General features: G+C 40.5%; 1 protein-coding gene across 3 annotated transcripts in view; it reads left to right on the plus strand.

Annotated features, from left to right (window-relative positions):
* The window catches only part of LOC127527457 (zinc finger protein 679-like), a 29,003-nt gene that overhangs the window by 7,920 nt on the left and 2,055 nt on the right, over nucleotides 1–19,028 (plus strand). The window contains exons 1-2 of one of the 3 annotated variants that reach the window (XM_051926348.1): nucleotides 8,869–9,065; nucleotides 12,056–12,429. In XM_051926348.1, coding sequence (XP_051782308.1) covers nucleotides 9,052–9,065; nucleotides 12,056–12,429 — 388 coding nt within the window. In that variant the 5' untranslated portion in view covers nucleotides 8,869–9,051. Of the gene's footprint in view, nucleotides 1–8,868; nucleotides 9,066–12,055; nucleotides 12,430–19,028 lie in introns of those variants that run through there. The other 2 variants (XM_051926343.1, XM_051926345.1) reach the window with 2 other exon arrangements.

Below are 19,028 nucleotides of genomic sequence, written 5' to 3' on the forward strand. Positions count from 1 at the left end.
GCAGAGACATGAAATTGGTGGGGTGTAGCACAGGTTGGGGGGGTTGGCGAGCGAAGCCCCCTAGTGTGTATGTGTGTGTGTTTATTTATATATATATATAAACTGGGAATTGCTGGGAAACTGGGAATGCTTTTCATATTCTGGGACTGGGAATTTTGTTAGAGTTGATGGGACACTGGATGGACACAAATAGTGTATGCATATCATACATATGATATGCATACACTATTTGTGTCCATCCAGTGTCCCATCAACTCTAACAAAATTCCCAGTCCCAGAATATGAAAAGCATCCTCACAGCCTGATGCTGCCACCCCCATATTTCACTGTAGGGTGAACACACACACACACACACACCAATCAGACAGTAGGGCCCATTTAATGTTGCCTGTCCACTTAACATGCATGTCTTTGGACTATAGGAGAAAACCTAGCATACAGGGAGAACATTCAAATTCCATGCAGGGAGGACCCGAGATGTGAACCCTTTCTCTTTACTGCAAGGCATCAGCGTTGTCACTGTGGCTCCCGTGACTTTAATTTCACAGTTATGCATCCAGGTGAACGCCCATGAGCTGAAGATGTAGTATCAAGTAAGCTTGTCTGGGAAAGACGCATCTTTCCAATTCATTTTAAAATAGTAATTTCAATGCTTTATCTTTAATTCAAAACTTTTGTTTAATTGGTGAATCTTTAAATATTCACAGCCTTATGGTTATATATTAAAGATTTATGGAATGACGTCGGACAATGAGATGTAAGTATTTAGAAGTGACCTGTCATTCCAGTTTCTTTTCAGTTGATGTATATCAAACCCTGAATTAATTAACCACTCAGAATAAAACTGAATTCTGTCATGTCACTTATCTTATACGTTGCCAAGAAGGCACAGAAGTGGCGACTTGTAATGGAATGACTGGGCCCAAGAAACAGAAATCATTCCAATAGTGGTTGAAAGAGTAACTTTGATGCCCATTCTTGAATTCACAGCATGCATTTCCTTTTTTAACGTATTTACATTCTGTGCATATTCATAAAGGTAAATAGAATGGAGAAATACGGTGGAAGAAAAGAGTTCAGAAGTGACATGTCATTGTAATTCTTTTTGAAACAGTAAGGTGGGTTCTTGCTTTCAGGGTTCTTATTTAATTTGTGACTCTTTCACTTTTCACATCCTGTAAATGCGTCACTTGTATGCCTCCCCGTGATGGCACATGGACTGGGGTTTATTAAAGTGGAATGCAATTGATGAAGAATGACCTGACAGACTAATTCCAGTCTGAAAATTAATTACGTCCTACTGGGTGCTTTTATTCGACTTCAGAACAACACTCCATACACCTTCAGAGTAAAGGATAGAATTGTGATATTTGAGAAGTGACACTACAATATACAGAAAGTTATTGATGCCTTGAGAGTTTCCTATATTCCTTCATAAATGAGAGCTAGAACATCATCAGACTTACACACTTAACTTAAAAGTAGGTGAAGGGAAGGAACACAATTGAACAAATAAGACAAAAATATCATACTTGTTCATTTATTTGAGGGAAATGATCCAATGTCACAAATCAGTGAGTGGCAAAAATATGTGAACCTTTTAGCATTTGGTGTGACCCCCTTTTTGCAGCAATAACTGCAACTAAACGCTTCCTGCAGATCTTGATCAGTCCTGCACATCGGTTTGGAGGGATTTTAGCCCTCAAGTCAGGGATGTTGCTGGGTTTTCTCAAATGAACGGCACACTTCAGGTCCTTCCACAACATTTCTATTGGGTTGAGGTCAGCACTTTGACTTTGCCATTCCAAAACCTATATTTTACTCTTTTGTAGAATGATTTGTGCGCTTGGTCTCGTTGTCTTGCAGCATGACCCAGTTTGTCTCGACATGTGGTCCACAGACAGATGTCCTGATATTTTCCTTTAGAATTCGCTGGCATAATTTAGAATTAATTTTCCTGTCCTGGCAAGCTGTCCTGGGCCAGACCTAGCAAAACAGGCCCAAAGCTTGACACTGCCGCCACCATGTTTCACAGGTAGGATGAGGTTGTCATCCAGGAATATAGTGTTTTTCTTTCCCCTAACACAATACTTGTTATCTGAACCAAAAATTTCTGCTTAGGCCTCATCTGTCCATAAAACATGACTCCAACAGCTTTCAGGCTTGTCCACGTGCTCTTCAGCAAACTGTAGGTGGGAAGCCATGTTTTTTTGTGGAAAGCAGTTGCCTTCTCCTTGCAACCCTGCCATGCACACCACTGTTGTTCAGTGTTCTCCTGATGGTGGACTCATGATCATTAACCAATGTCAGAGGGTCTTTTAGTTGCTTAGAAGTTACCCTTGATTCTTTTGTGACCTCATGGACAATCACACACCTTGTCCCTTGGGTTGATCTTTGTTTGTCGACCACTGGCAGACTAACAATGGTCTTAAACTTCCTCCATTTGTACACAATCTGTCTGACTGTGGATTGGTGCAGTCCAGACACTTTAGAGACGGTTTTGTAGCCTTTCCCAGCAACATGAGCATCAACAATTCTTTTTCTGACATCCTCTGAAATGTTCTTTATCTGTGGCATGATATGCGGATACTGCACAGAGGTGTTTGAAGATGAAGCCCTTGATAGAACCCTAAACAGGGTGCCCATTCGCACCAGACTCTAATCTCACCTTTAAATTATCTGCTAGCTTCACATATGTTTGCCACTCACAGATTATGTCATACTGGCTGATTTTCCTTAAAAAAAAAAATGACCATGTATGATATTTTTGTCTCATTTTGTTTAGTTTGGTTCTCCATATGTACTTTTAGGACTTGTGTTAAAATCTGATGTTTTAAGTCTTATCAATGCGGGGATATGGAAAATTCTGAAGGGTTCACTAACTTTCAAACACCACAATAGTTTCACCATTCAAATGTTTGTTGTGAATTTAAGCACATTTTTGAAACTTTCTTCTCGCTGCTTTCACAGGCATGCATTCAATATTTGAGAATCTGATAAAATTGAAACTAAAGATTCACAAATGAAATAAAGGTTGTGAATTCAAGAGCCAAATGTACCATCTTTCCTGAATAATTGTATCACTCTTAAAACTTCAGTCCCCATGCTGTCACAGGGGAGTGGTAATGGAAACGTAAATTTCGAAAGGTGTTTTGTTCAGGTGAATCGACAAAGTAATAATTCGTAAAACTACAATGGAATAACTTTTTTTGCATTTAGGTCACATTAGTCTCGGCAACAACCCTATACTCCCCACAAATAGCAAGTTTATGTGAGCTTCTCGGTCGGGACTGGCTCCCTCGTGTATGCTACAGCAGGGGACAAGAGGGCCTATTGTGCTACATAATGCAATGAAAGTTGAGCTGCTCATCCTAAAAGTTTGTACCCACAGCTCCTCAGTAAAACCACTGCGGAGGATTTCAAAGAAATACCTAGTACGTGGCCTGTGCCAAGTATAAGGAGTTCACCTTCTTTTTATTCACTCACTGTTGTCGTCTCCGGTTAAAAATGAACACAGCGATTGTGGATGCAATTGAAATAACAGAACCAACAGCCATTATATCGGTCTCCGTGTTTAATTTCAGGTGGTAAAGCAAACTTTATTCGTTTGGAATCACTCAATGGAAATACAGACAATTGTGTTTTGACAACTTCTCAGAAGTGTCGCTTCTATTTTGCGCATAACTACAAGGTGTAATATTGAAGAAGATGTGAAAGTGAAATAAAAGATTCACAAATCAGCTGTGGGGTTGTGATTTAAAAATTACACGTTACATTTTCTGTTTGTAACGAAAAGGTAATGAATGTGGACATTTGTGGACATATTTATTCAGATGTAAAACCCCTGCACCTAGTATTGCTGTGTCAAAGGATCCTCACATCACCTGGCAGTTGTGAATTCAGGGGCAGACTTGCAAATTGATGATTCCAAAGGAAACACAGTGCTGTGTCTGTTTTGGACAACGTTACTCCATTTTTAAACTGCAAAGTGTGGTCCCTATGCCCTCGAGTGGGGAACACTATTTTGTTAAATTTGACAAGAGCTCTTCCTTAACGGTAAAGTATTTAAGTCTTGAAACCGCAAGGTATTTCAGCCTTCAGAGATCTTTATACTCATAACATGTTTACATGTTTGCACCTTTTTATCAGGGCTGTTGTAAATATGGAATTCCCTTAACACACTTATACAGTATTATCTATATATCTATATCCATACATCTATATCCATACAGTGAGGAACATAAGTATTTGAACACCCTGTGATTTTGCAAGTTCTCCCACTTAGAAATCATGGAGGCGTCTGAAATTCACATTGTAGGTGCATTCCCACTGTGAGAGACAGAATGTAAAAAAAAAAAAAAAAATCAGGAAATCACATTGTATGATTTGTACAGAATTTATTTGTATTGCACTGCTGCACATAAGTATTTGAACACCTGAGAAAATCAGTGTTAATATTTGGTACAGAAGCCTTTGTTTGCAGTTAATGTTTCCCGTAGTTCTTGACCAGGTTTGCACACACTGCAACAGGGATTTTGGCCCACTCCTCCACACAGATTTCCTCTAGATCTGTCAGGTTCCGGGGCTGGCGCTGAGCAACACAGAGTTTCAGCTCCCTCCAAAGATTTTCGATTGGATTTAGGTCTGGAGACTGACTAGGCCACTCCAGAACCTTGATATGCTTCTTACGGAGCCACTCCTTGGTTATCCTGGCTGTGTGCTTCGGGTCATTGTCATGTTGGAAGACCTAGCCACGACCCATCTTCAGTGCTCTGACTGAGGGAAGGAGGTTGTTGCTCAAAATCTCACAATACATGGTTCCATTCATCCTCTCCTTAATACAGTGCAGTCGTCCTGTCCCCTTTGCAGAAAAGCACCCCAAAGCATGATGTTTCTACCCCCATGCTTCACAGTAGGGATGGTGTTCTTGGGATGCAACTCCTCCTTCTTTTTCCTCCAAACACGGCGGGTGAAGTTTAGACAAAAAACATTCTATTTTGGTCTCATCTGACCACATGACTTTCTCCCATGCCTCTTCTGGATCATCCAGATGGTCATTGGCAAACTTCAGACGGGCCTGGACATGTGATGACTTGAGCAGGGGAACCTTCCGTGCAATGCGTGATTTGAAACCATGACGGCATAATGTTCTACCAACAGTGACCTTTGAAACTGTGGTCCCAGCTCTCTTCATGTCATTGACCAGCTCCTCCCGTGTAGTTCTGGGCTGATTCCTCACCTTTCTTATCATCTGTGATACTCCACAAGGTGAGATCTTGCATGGAGCCCCAGTCCGAGGGAGACTGACAGTCGTCTTTAGCCTCTTCCATTTTCTGACAATTACTCCAACAGTTGATCTGTTTTCACCAAGCTGCTTGACAATTGCCCCGTAGCCCTTTCCAGCCTTGTGGAGGTCTCAATTTTGTCTCTGTTTTGACAGCTCTGTGGTCTTGCCCATGGTAGTAGTTGGAGTCTGACTGACTGTGGGGTGGGCAGGTGTCTTTAAAGAGCTCAGACAGGTGCTACTAATTAAGATTACTAAGTGGAGTAGAGGTGGACTTCTTAAAGGCAGAGTAACAGGTCTTTGAGAGCCAGAATTCTTGCTGATTGCCAGGTGTTCAAATACTTATGTGCAGCAGTGCAATACAAATAAATTCTGTACAAATCATACAATGTGATTTCCTGAATTTATTTTTTTTACATTCTGTCTCTCACAGTGGGAATGCACCTACAATGTGAATTTCAGACCCCTCCATGATTTCTAAGTGGGAGAACTTGCAAAATCGCAGGGTGTTCAAATACTTATGTTCCTCACTGTATATATCTATAGATATATCTATCTTTGGTTTGTTTCCTGCCATGCGCCCTGTGTTGGCTGGGATTGGTTCCAGCAGACCCCCGTGACCCTGTAGTTACAATATAGCAGGTTGGATGATGGATGTGTACATATAGTAAAAATCTGTCTATCTTATATATAAACGTCTACACGTGGAAGTGTGCATGTCTGTCCAGCCTGGAGGTGGGGTAAGGGCCGGAAACTCGCTTAGCTGCTAATAACACAAGTGAGGTGAGCAAATCAGCAAAACGGTATCCCTTTTACTTTTCTTCCCACCGCTAATACACAAGCGAGGCGGGCAAAGCAAGACCTCCAAAGAAAAACATCGCTTAGCCACTAATACACAAGCGATGCTAGCACGTCGGCAAAACAAATCCTCCTAGGAGAGAGATGCCCAGAGTAGTTCCTTTCAATCACCTGACATCCATACATTTCAATTTTTTTTCTGACGATTTCAATAGTTTCTTGGACCCCGAGCTTTTTATAGCACAGGCTTACACAGCTAGTTTGTATGTATGTATATTTATTTATTTACAAGTTAGGAACTTTGTTAAAAAGAATTCACCTGACTTTCCTCATCCACCACCAATGCTTTTACTAAATTGATTTCCTAAATATTTGGATTAGTAAGCAGAAGAATGTTGGCAGCACTTCTACACTTTTATTGGTAATTGTCATGATGCTCATTGCTAGAGCATTAGATTAGAATTTGCCTAACTTAATGCTCAAAAATGTTTTAACTCATAAGGAGAAGAATATTGGCCGCATTTCCAGACTTTATCAAAGAATATCACAGTGCTTAATGCTAGACCACCTTTGCCATTGCTGCCCAAGAGATTTCTCCATCTAAATCTCAGACAGGGAGTGGAAGTCGATAATCACATTATTTTTCTTTTTCATTTTGTGCAGTAATGTTGGAATTAAGCTGAACATCATACACTGGAAACACATTTCCAAATTAAAATCTTCAAGTATATCTGGGTTTGGTCACTAATTGTGAACTATGCCAGGCAGCACTGACATCACTCAGGTATATGTATTGGGACTTTTGGGAAAAAAAATTTTTTCCTTATGTATCAGATTTTTGTAGAATTTGTTATCATTTCAGATGAGCTTAGACTATCTGATTATAAACTGACCATTATGTTCTACCTTACATGGTTAATTTTCTAATTCTGCTCAACTGGAAGAATCCCATTGTATATCATCATCGGTCAGCCATTCAATTGGCTGTCCATCAAGTGACAGATTTTGTGAGATCAAGAACTTCTTGTTGGTAGTTGCTTGTTTTTAGAGTCCAGGGGCCTCATGTATAACACCTTGCGTAGAATTCAAACTAAAACTTGGTGTATGGAAAAAAAATAGAAATGTGCGTATGCACAAAAAAAGTCAGATGCATAAAATTGTGTGTAAGCAAAGTTCTACACACTTTCCCTTTATATATCCCAATCAATGTGACCTTTAACACAAATGCATGCGCATACAGCCTCACCCCAAATAATTTCAGAATTTTGTCCATTTGAATATGTAAATGAATATAAATTGACCCTTCCATTCAGTGTTTTGATCTTTAATGACAAATGACAATAGCATGTGTAAAAAAGAATTTCAACGAATCCAAAATGGCGGTCCTGCTCAGTGAAATGGAAAAATGTACTATTTGGTGGCTTAAGCAGTGGTTTAAACAACAAAAGGAATTTGATGGAGTAGCACAACATGGTGAAGACACTCATAGTTCAAGTTCAGAAAGTTGCACAATGCCAGAAATTAAAAAGAAGTGGTCAGATATCAAAGTCGACCTGAAAAGGCACATCTTAGCCCACCGTCTGAGTGTCAACACCACTGGAGGACGCAGCAAAATTCCAGGGCTCGCACTGTTTGAGCAGTAAGCAGCTGAAATTTTTGGCGAGACAATTATATACGGAGCCACAACATTAATAAGACTCATTTTCACATCACAGCTTTGCAAGGATCTGATGATAGTTTGTCAATGGTTTGACACTTCTAATTCTGGGGTTGATGCCCCTGGACAGTGTGCACCCTTTACCTTTACTTCCCTGTCCACTAAGAACTCACTGAATATCTGCTGCTGGTTGATTTATTACTGTCTTGTCTGCACCTATAGCCACTTGTGCCTAAATGAAGCCTCAACACTGGCCGCCTGCCTGTGTACCACTGAGTATTTCTTGGTACTGCCTTGTACTGCCCCCCGAACTAAGTAATATTTCTGTTACTTAAGTGTTCGTCACTGCAACGCTGGTTATTTACTTACAGAAATGCTGGTTTCGGCTGCTGCTGCTTACTACCCTGCCTCGCCGACGCTAGTTTCAATACAGATAACAAGAACAAGTAGAAGTAACCATTCCCAATGCACCCTCAATCACTCAGCTGTGTTTCCTCCTGTGAGAGTGAAAAAATGCAAAAAAAAAAAATAACTCCTTTGAAAGGGAAAAAATAATTTCTTAAAATTCCCACACAGCTCCTTAACAGCAACCAAAACATAATGGTTTTGGGAGCAAAATGTATTTTTTAATTAACTCTTACACCTCAGAATACAAAATTCTCTTCTGCTTCTCCTTCATTTGCAAAGATGACATCAGTACATCTCCTTGATTCCCAGGGATGCAGTCCAGTAAATTGCACTGTTTGTTGTACAGAGGTCAGTGTTGGGAAAGCCAAGACCACATACATACAAGCACCCTAAAGAAAAGTTCCATTGAGTTTCTGATTGAATAATCCATCCATTATCCAACCCGCTATATACTAATACAGGATCACGGGGGTCTGCAGGAGCCAATCCCAGCCAACACAGGGTGCAAGGCAGGAGCATATGCCAAGCAGGGCGCCAGCCCACTGCAGTGATTGAATAATGCTTAAGAAATTATAGTGAGCAACAGACAACTACGTATGGTTTTGGTATCTGATTTCCTGATCTCCTTGTATTGACATTTCCTATTTCTCATTTTATCTCCCAATTCCTTTACTAAGAAAATCTCTGCCTTGTTTTGTTACAGGTAGAACAGTTCCCACTCTCTAGCAATCGTATTACTTCTTTAGAACTTCTTTCTTGTTTACCTCGGAACTTCAGTCTTTGTTGTCTGAAATAAATACCTTACATTGAAGTTAAAGTTATAATTAGAGATGACCCAACAGTTTTAGTTTTATCTTACTGAGCACATGGCCAAGAAAATTCAGGTAGTTCTATTCAAAGTCCAATGTATTTAAAAAGGTAAATAACTATATAAAACTTTACTTTTGAATACAATAACTGGCATTTTTTTTTCTCAAAAATAGGATTGAAAACAAATCAACCCCCACCCCTTGAGAAAGGGAGAATGGGATGCAGAATAAAATTTAAAGATAGTAAAAATAAGTAAATAGATGAATTAATAAGTGAATAAAGATAAATGGAGAAGAAAAAGAAATGAGTTGAGAATCTGCTTCTTCAGTGCTTTAAAATATTATTCTAAAATGTTATTGATTAGATCCTGACAGGTTTTGAAAAATTTCTGCACAGATTCTCTAAGTGAGAATTGGATTTTTTCCAATTTCAAACAGTATATAATATCAGTTACCCACTGACTTAAAAGGGGACTGGCATTTAAATGTGCAAATCAAAATGACAAGCCTTCAGTTTCCTACATGAATCCCAGTTTTTTCCCTGTCACAGAAGTTAAGTTCCAAATCCCAAAAGGCAGTTTCCCCTGCCACTGTCTAATATTCCCGGTCTATCCCACTCTCTCTTCCTCCATTTCCCCTGACTCTCACTCTTTTCCTTGTTCAGTGATGAATTCTTACGATAGCTGCATTCAACTTTTTGGGCTGAGCCTGACTGGGTCTACTCACCAGCAAACACCAGGCAAGGCTTCAGAAGTGCATCCCAGTGTTCTTCTTCCGGGAAGGGTCCTCTTTAATTTAGAACATTTAGGAGAGTCTTTACTGGGTAGTTCTTTGTTTGTCTGCCTCCCATTAGACCCTATCAGAAACATGTATGTCCAGATAACTGAGCTAAAAGGATGACTGAGGCACACAAGCTCCCCCAATATTGAGATGACAGTCCTGGGAGGATGCAGCAGAATTAGGCAGTGTGGCCAAAAATCCATATAATAGTACAATGAAAAACTGACTGTTTTGGTAGATGCTGGGGACAAATAACAAATATATTGACAGTTACAATTGCATCTCTTATCTGTTGTAATGCTCTTATACTGAAATGGATTCAGCAGTAGGAGTTCACATGTTTGACTTAAACTAAAGCCATTGCGGAGCAAACACAGAACAAGACGCAGGGCTTTTTCATGTCCTCTTTCCATTTTTCAAACACTTGCATTGTCATGGTCACTGAATCCAGTGGGGTTTGCCAATCAGGCTTAAACCTAACAGTGCCTCGAGTAATTCTGTGAAAGGGGATCCCTCACTTATTACACCCAGTTTATTTACAAAGTTCAGATAGCAGGATATATTGTACATTTTAGTTCCTTTGATTTAGGGAGGAAATTATTCGGAAATGGAGAGTACTTTTTTATTTTGAAGTCATTATCTGGGACAGCTTAGCTATTAGTTAAACCAACGGGCTTCATGGACTAAATGGTATCCTCTCATTTGTCAGATTTCTTATGTCCTTATATTCATTTCACTTTTGAAGAGCTGCAATTGGGCTGTTCAGTGATGCAGTTTCCTTTGAATACCTCAGTAAAATGTAGTCGGGTGTCCATTTATTAAAGCCCTTCTCCCTTTACGTCTATCTAAACATCTCATACTACATTACAGGAATCCAAGGCAGTGGCAGCAAACCCTCGTGAAGCAGGTGAGCAGCCATGCAAGTAACATACCTGAGTACAGACTCTTAAAATATCCAGACTGTCCTGTAACTGATTGATAAATTAAACTCCCTTTTGTTACTTGTACTTCAAATCTGTGAGGAGAAATATTAGGTGATCTTCATGTCTCCTTTTGTTGTGTATTTTGTTTAAATGTGATGCTTTGATATTTATTGTACTGGTTAGTTCTGTTATACCCTATATTGAAATCCTTACCCTGGAAGTGCCTTATGATGGAGCCTTCTGTCAATAGTGTTAGTTTAAATGAGGTCTGCTTGTTTCACACTGTAAATTTGCCTCCACGTGTTCCATGTTATGTTTCCATTAATTTCTCATTTTCACCAGTGCGAGTAGTCTAATCCATTATCACACACATCATCTCCCCCTCACGTGAGGTTTACTGGAGGTCATCTTCTTCCGTGCAGATCTATGCGCTCTCATCTGCTTTGTCTGCTGCCTGCACATTCACATTGCTAGTTCTGCTTCACATCACTCATTTTGGGACAGAGGCAACACCATCTGCATTTACTTTCCCCAATTCTTTGAGACAAGTCAAGTCGAGATCCTTCATGATGCTCATCGACAGCCATATTACCCAGGCTGGTGAATTTAAGCAAGGGCACGGGACTCATAGGTTCTGCTCTCTTAGGTGCTTCATCATTTCTTACCTACACGCACATGTCTTATTTCTGTGGATGGCTTTGGCCCTTCTAACAGTGTCTGTCTCATGACACTCTTTTTACAGTGTGCGGATCTGCTTCAATTTTCGTGCCAGTTAAGAGGGGTCACGCTGTAATAAGGTGTAAGGAATAGGCAAAGGAGTTGACTCCAATGTGTTCAGTGTGTATTTGGTTGTACATCTCAATTCCACTCTTCTCACTTTATAGACAACAAGGAGGAGATGTTCGCCATAAGCACATCTTATGTTAAACCAACAGATGAGGCAAATCTGTGGTCTGCCATACAGCACTTTTATTTTTAAATGAGAAAACTGTAAGCCAAGCAGGCAATGCTGGTGACCCACAACTATGTGAGGTGGTCCTCCTCAAGCCTGTAGGACTTTGACTCCACAATTCCCAGCTTGTTTTAGATAGATAGATAGATAGATAGATAGATAGATAGATAGATAGATAGATAGATAGATAGATAGATAGATAGATAGATAGATACTTTATTAATCCCAATGGGAAATTCACAAATTCACAGTTTTACACCTGATAATGTGATATGAGGAGTGATGAGTTACTGTAGCCATGCCGTGGTGTGATTTTTTTTTTTTCCCCTTAAATCACTTGACTTGATATCAGTATTAACTAATAGGGTGCTACAAAAATATTTTTAAAATGTTTTTAAAGCTGAATGGTGCCATTTTGATGGAATTCAATCCTTGTTTTAACAGCAGAGAAGAAACAGTTGCCATTTATTGCAACATCGAGATGAATATGAAAGAGGAGATGCATGAGGCTGTCATAAATTCCACAGAGAAAATGACTGTGAGCATTAAGAAGGAGGAATGTGACGGGGAGTCTGTCCACCCTAACCAGGAGAGTCTGTGTATTAAGGAAGAGGATTATGAACTGGTAACTGTGGACATTAAAGAAGAGGCAGAGGAGACATCTGTCAGGTTTGAGATGCCAAAACCTGCAAGTATGGAGTGCACCGATCTCAAGGTGGGGTCTGAGTCATTACTGTCTGAAACAAAGATGGCTGATGAAATGTCATCCGTTAGAACTTGGGAGGATCAACCAACACCTTCAAACTGGGCCACAATAAGTAAGTGTTATGTGTAAGCTTTGAGGTAGGTGGTGTGGGTCTTAAAAGGCAGTCTTACACTTTTTATGTGAAACTTCAAAATATACATTTCATACTTTAGAGTGAAAAGCAGGCAGTTTTAATTTTCCTTTTCTTTTTTTATGTACAGTGGCATACAAAAGTTTGCCCCCCCCCTTGCTTAAAATGTCTGATACTGTGAATAGTTAAGTGAGCAGAAGATCACCAGAAGGCATCAAGTTAAAGATGACACATTTCTTCAATATTTTAAGCAAGATTACATTTTTAATTCCATCATTCACAGGTACAAAATACCAAGAACATGAAAAGGGCCTGAAGAAAAAGTTTGGGCCCCCCAACATGGTCAGTACTTAGTAAGACCCCTTTGGCGAGTATCACAGCTTGTGAACGCTTTTTGTAGCCAGCTGAGAGTCTTTCAATTCTTACTCAAGCATAATGACACCTTTTATTGCCTAACAAAAAGATTACATCTTGCCAGAAGAAGGGGCCTTATTTGCCTCGAAAGCTTGCATATTGTAATCTGTTCAGTTAGCCAATAAAAGGTGTAATTTTTCTTGACTTCTCACTACATTCATAATGGCTAACACGGAACAACACCCTAGTACTACAATTCTTACTTGGGGTATTTTTGCCCTTTCATCCTTGTAAAAGCGGTCCACTAACAGGCTTGCGGACGAGGAGTAACGTGGATCAGATTGTGATCACATCTGCCCAATGTTGCCAAACGTTTACATTTAAATGTACAACGAAGGTCCAGCTTCTTCTGTCCACCAATAGAATATGATACACTTGGATGGAAGTTTGTCATTGCTTCTTCCAAAAACACATGGTTAAGTCGCCACGTATTCCTGTTGCAGGCCCATAATGCCTCCTCTTTAGAGTGTTAGTGACAGAGGGAATCATTTCTGTTCCTGTGGCTCCATTTGTAGAGGGAGGGATCTTAAAATATCAATCAGGATGGTGTAACTCCTCTCCCTGGGTGGATAACATGGTCAGACTGAATTTCAGAGTCTGGATTACACATTTTAGTCTTCATTATAAGAAGTCACAAAGATGACCAGTTCCTCTCTTGCCTTTTTCCCCCCAATCGTTACTCTGTCTCCGTGACCCTGCATGCAACATGAAATGAGCCTGAAAAGGACAACTGTCATTTTCACCTGTCAAAACTTGAGAAGACGGGCTCTAGCAAGTACTGTTTTGTGATTGGTGAATTATTATCAGAGAGATGTGGATCTTCTCTCACCAAGTACTGTGGGAGCGTAAAATGCACCAAAGATTCTCACCTTGAAAGAAGGCTCTAGGAGTTGAAGGATAGGCAAACAGAGTAATTTGTTTTATTGCAATAAACAATAACACAGACTCAACCAAATTAGGCCAAACTGAGTTGAGCCCCAAACAAGCCAAAACTAACAGAGCAAGATACAGAGGACAGAAAGACATGGAAGAAGATGATCTGCTGTGGCAACCCCTAATGGGAGCAGCTGAAAGAAGAAGAAGATATATATCATTTCTTATCATGTTGGCCTCGCTTGTAACAATTAATTCGCTGCTTATTCTGACTCCCTACTCCAGCTGGCTTCTCACAGGCCCTTTCTTGGCCACCAATATTGTTCTCAGCTTATCTCTTACTTTCATTCTTTGCTTCCCTTATTTCCTAACCACCCTTCAAACAACAGGTGTCTCCCCTGTTCCCGCTTCTCTGACCTCAGACAGTAAATCAGGAAGGATAGTCTCTTTGAAAACCACACAAATCACTCCAGAAACTCCTTTCTTCCTAGTGCCATACGACTTTTCAGTAAGAAATATTGGAGATAATGATTACGGTTTTGATATATATCCTGTAACCTTTTTTTGTTTTGGTGTAAATATGTATTATCTAACTGCCTTACCTTAACCTTTCATTTTGTCTGTTATTAGATGCAAATTTCATGTTTTCTTGTGTAAACATAACTAAATAAAGAAACCTTAAGTAATCCAGTGATTTAACCAAGTTAGGATTCCTTCGATGGCATTTATGCTGTGCCCCTCTCTTCTCTGCCGCAGAATCTGACCTCCTGCGTGTCGCCGTCCTGCCTCTCTCAACCCGTTTTGCCTCCCTCCTCTCTCACTCCTTCAGCTTAGCATGTCTTCCCTCATTGTCTCCCTGGCTCTCACCCCTCAAGGGTTTTGCAGTCTGCAGAGGCGTCTGCAGCTGCAGTCCCTTCCAACTATGGCTTAAGCCACGACTGCCACCTTTTGTCGCATCTGCCATGATTCCCCAAGCTGCCTTCTCCCTACTTTCTCACACAAAATGCAAAAACGTTTCGCCTGCTGGATATCTAGGGAGATCTTGATTGTTCCCCCGCTACCCCCTTAGCTGTTCAGCGGGGAAATCGATCCTTCCCAAGAATGACAATCACTCATTCCTCTGAGGGGCCCTGACCACTACTGGCTGACAGAGTACTGCCTTCACCTTTTGTCTGGCCTCTTTATTTTCCCCCTCTTTCTTTTTGGCTTCTTTCCTTTTCCAGTTTGTCTCTCTTGTCTGACTCCTCCTTATATGCCTCTGTGGGTGCAGAGACTCCAAAGCAATCAAGAGAGATCACACACTCACGTGCAGGACTCCCGGTCTTGATCATTGCACTAACTTCATGCAGCTATGCGAGCCCACACACCCACGGAGATCGAGACAGTTACAGTGGGTACGGAAAGTATTCAGACCCCCTTCAATTTTTCACTCTTTGTTATATTGCAGCCATTTGCTAAATGCCATTCCTCCTTGCAGATCCTCTCCAGTTCTGTCAGGTTGGATGGTAAACGTTGCTGGACAGCCATTTTTAGGTCTCTCCAGAGATGCTCAATTGGGTTTAAGTCAGGGCTCTGGCTGGGCCATTCAAGAACAGTCACAGAGTTGTTGTGAAGCCACTCCTTCGTTATTTTAGCTGTGTGCTTAGGGTCATTGTCTTGTTGGAAGGTAAACCTTCGGCCCAGTCTGAGGTCCTTAGCACTCTGGAGAAGGTTTTTGTTCAGGATATCCCTGTACTTGGCCGCATTCATCTTTCCCTCGATTGCAACCAGTCGTCCTGTCCCTGTAGCTGAAAAACACCCCCACAGCATGATGCTGCCACCGCCATGCTTCACTGTGGGGACTGTATTGGACAAGTGATGAGCAGTGCCTGGTTGTCTCCACACATACCGCTTAGAATTAAGGCCAAAAAGTTCTATCTTGGTCTCATCAGACCAGAGAATCTTATTTCTCACCATCTCAGAGTCCTTCAGGTGTCTTTTAGCAAACTCCATGCGGGCTGTCATGTGGCTTGCACTGAGGAGAGGCTTCCGACAGGCCACTCTGCCATAAAGCCCTGACTGGTGGAGGGCTGCAGTGATGGTTGACTTTCTACAACTTTCTCCCATCTCCTGACTGCATCTCTGGAGCTCAGCCAAAGTGATCTTTGGGTTCTTCTTTACCTCTCTCACCAAGGCTGTTCTCCCCCGGTAGCTCAGCTTGGCCGGACGGCCAGCTCTAGGAAGGGTTCTGGTCGTCCCAAACGTCTTCCATTTAAGGATTATGGAGGCCACTGTGCTCTTGGGAACCTTAAGTGCAGCAGAAATTTTTTTGTAACCTTGGCCAGATCTGTGCCTTGCCACAATTCTGTCTCTGAGCTCTTCAGGCAGTTCCTTTGACCTCATGATTCTCATTTGCTCTGACATGCATTGTGAGCTGTAAGGTCTTATATAGTCAGGTGTGTGGCTTTCCTAATCAAGTCCAATCAGTATCATCAAACACAGCTGGACTCAAATGAAGGTGATCTCAAGGATGATCAGAAGAAATGGAAAGCACCGGAGTTAAATATATGAGTGTCACAGCAAAGGGTCTGAATACTTAGGACCATGTGATATTTCAGTTTTTCGTTTTTAATAAATCTGCAACAATTTCAAAAATTCTTTTTTTTGTCTGTCAATATGGGGTGCTGTGTGTACATTAATGAGGAAAAAAATTAATTTAAATGATTTTAGCAAATGGCTGCAATATAACAAAGAGTGAAAAATTGAAGGGGGTCTGAATACTTTCCGTACCCACTGTATTTATTTATTTATCAAACTGAACACAAGTTGCTAAGCAGCAGACCCTCACATGCAGTGCAATCTCTTACTACACATTTTGAATGGCTACGTCTGTACTAGAACATAAGAACATCTTTGTGGCAATTGTGTTATTTTTGTGATTTCTGGCATTAGACATCTTGACTGAGATTCCTCTTTTGATTGCAAATGACATTAGGACTGATTTTGAGGTTATGATTTTTTTTTTCTTGATATCTGTCACTTTTCATGTCGTCCTGCCTCCTTGTGATGACAGCACAACTGCCTTATAACAGAAACAGCTACAGCCCTTAGGCCGTGATGTAAATTATGCGTATTTTCAAGAAATCAAATAAAAACAATAAGGCACAGTTCACTCAAAGGTACGGTTGTATAATCAATACAGTGAAACAAAAAACTAAACACTCAGACCTGTTCCCCTGCTAAAACTGGAGAGCTATACAAGAAGAAAGCAATGTTTACATACTAATAGAGAGACAGGATGAGGTCCAACATGCATATTTTTGAGTGGCATTAATGAATTCTTGACATACTCGAAAAATTTACATTTTTTTTCCATTTTAAGGTAAAAAAAACATCATTTTCCCCTTGAATTTATGGCAAATGGGTTAGGGTTCTTCCCATTAGTGAATCGATTCTCACACAAGTCATGCAGTGCAAGATATTATAGTGGGCTGTTCATTACATTGGGCTTCATAATAAAATATGGATGGAAGAACAGTTTGGTTGGGCTACTTACCAAAATTCTTGGTTGTTTAAAAAAAAAAAAAAACAAACAAACCGGTTGCTACAAGATGGTCTTATATATAAACATCTACGCGTGAAAGTGTGTGTGTGTTTGTCTGCCTGTCCGGCCCGGAAGTGAGAGGTGGAGTCGGGGTAAGGGCTCCACCTCTGAGGAAACAGAAAACTCGCTTATCCTCTAATAACACAAGCGAGGCGAGCACATCAGCAAAACAAAACCTCCAAAGAAAGTTTATGTTTCCTCCTGCCGCTAATGCACAAGTGAGGCAAGCACATCTGCATAATGAAACCTCTGAAGAGAGACAGTTGCTTAGCTGCTAATGCACAAATGATGCGAGCATGTCGGCAAAACAAAACCTCCTAGGAGAAAGATGCCCAGAGTAGTTCCTTTTAATTACCTGACATCTCTACATTTATTTTTATTTTTTTTCTGACGATTTCAATAGTTTCTAGGACCCCAGACTTTTTACAGCACAGACTTACACAGCTAGTACCTTATATAGCTAAAAACGTTTGGAGGGGAAGGCTCAGCAGTGCGTAGATAAACGTCCAGCATAAAGACGCTCGATCAGGCTCAAGGGGCTGTAGTACCAGATAAGGTAGGAAGAAATTAACTAGCAGCAGATATTCACTAAGCAAGACGTATTTATTTATTTATTTACCTATTTATTTATTCCTTTATTTATTTATTTATTTATTTATTTAAGATTGAACAGTTCTTAGCTGTCCAGAGGAGGAACAGTTAAGTGGGTGACAGTGTAAGGGTTCATTAATATGGAGAATACAAACCGTGTGAGTGGGGAGCTTTTAAGTAATGTATAAGAAGAGCGCAAAGTTAGGACAAGAGACAGAAAACCAGTTAACCTCATAGAAGGAGAAACAGCAGGCAGCTGAGAGGGAGAATATTACAGGAGCTTAAGGGGACAGAAGGTGTAAAATAGCAGTAGCAGTTCTGTAATCTAATCTCTGTCTTAAATGATTCAATTTTACCATTTAAGCAAATCATTTCATTTTAATTATAAAAAGAAAGAGTTAAGTCAGTTTTAGTAATCATTAATCAAATTTTAATAATGAGGCCAGTGCAGTTGGATATTGGACTTTTTAGATGATGGTTTGGAAGAGCCAGTTGTCTGAGGGCTACATCTGCAAGTCATGACAGCTGATCCAGCACCTCGAGCTCAGGGTCGCTGAACTGGAGGAGGAGTTGGCTGGTCGTGCATTGCAATAGAGACTAGTAGATTAGATAGGTGGATTAGTAGATAATTTGGAATCCGTTATATCATTACAGAAGGACTTGGATAGTATACAGGCTTGGGCAGACTTGTGGCAGTGGCAGATGAAATTTAATGTCAGTAAATGTAAAGAATTACAGATTTGTAATTATACAGATGTGAGGTTTGAATACATAATTGGAGGTCTACAAATCGAGTTATCCACCTTATGAGAAGGATTTAGGAGTCATAATGGACTCTAAGATAGCGACTTCCAGACAGTGTTCAGAAGCCATTAAGAAGACAAACAGAATGTCAGGTTATATAGCGCCTTGATGTGTGGAGTACAAGTCACAGAAGTTTCTGCTCAAGCTTTATAACACACTGGTGAGGCCTCATCTGGAGTACTGGGTGCAGTTTTGGTCCCCAAACTACAAAAAGGACGTAACAGCACTGGACAAAGTCCAGAGAAGAGCATCTAGGCTGATTCCAGGGCTACAGAAGATGAATTATGATGGAAGATTAAAAGAGCTGAGCCTTTAT

Source organism: Erpetoichthys calabaricus, chromosome 1 (assembly GCF_900747795.2).
Source record: "Erpetoichthys calabaricus chromosome 1, fErpCal1.3, whole genome shotgun sequence".
NCBI classification, from domain to species: Eukaryota; Metazoa; Chordata; class Cladistia; order Polypteriformes; family Polypteridae; genus Erpetoichthys; species Erpetoichthys calabaricus.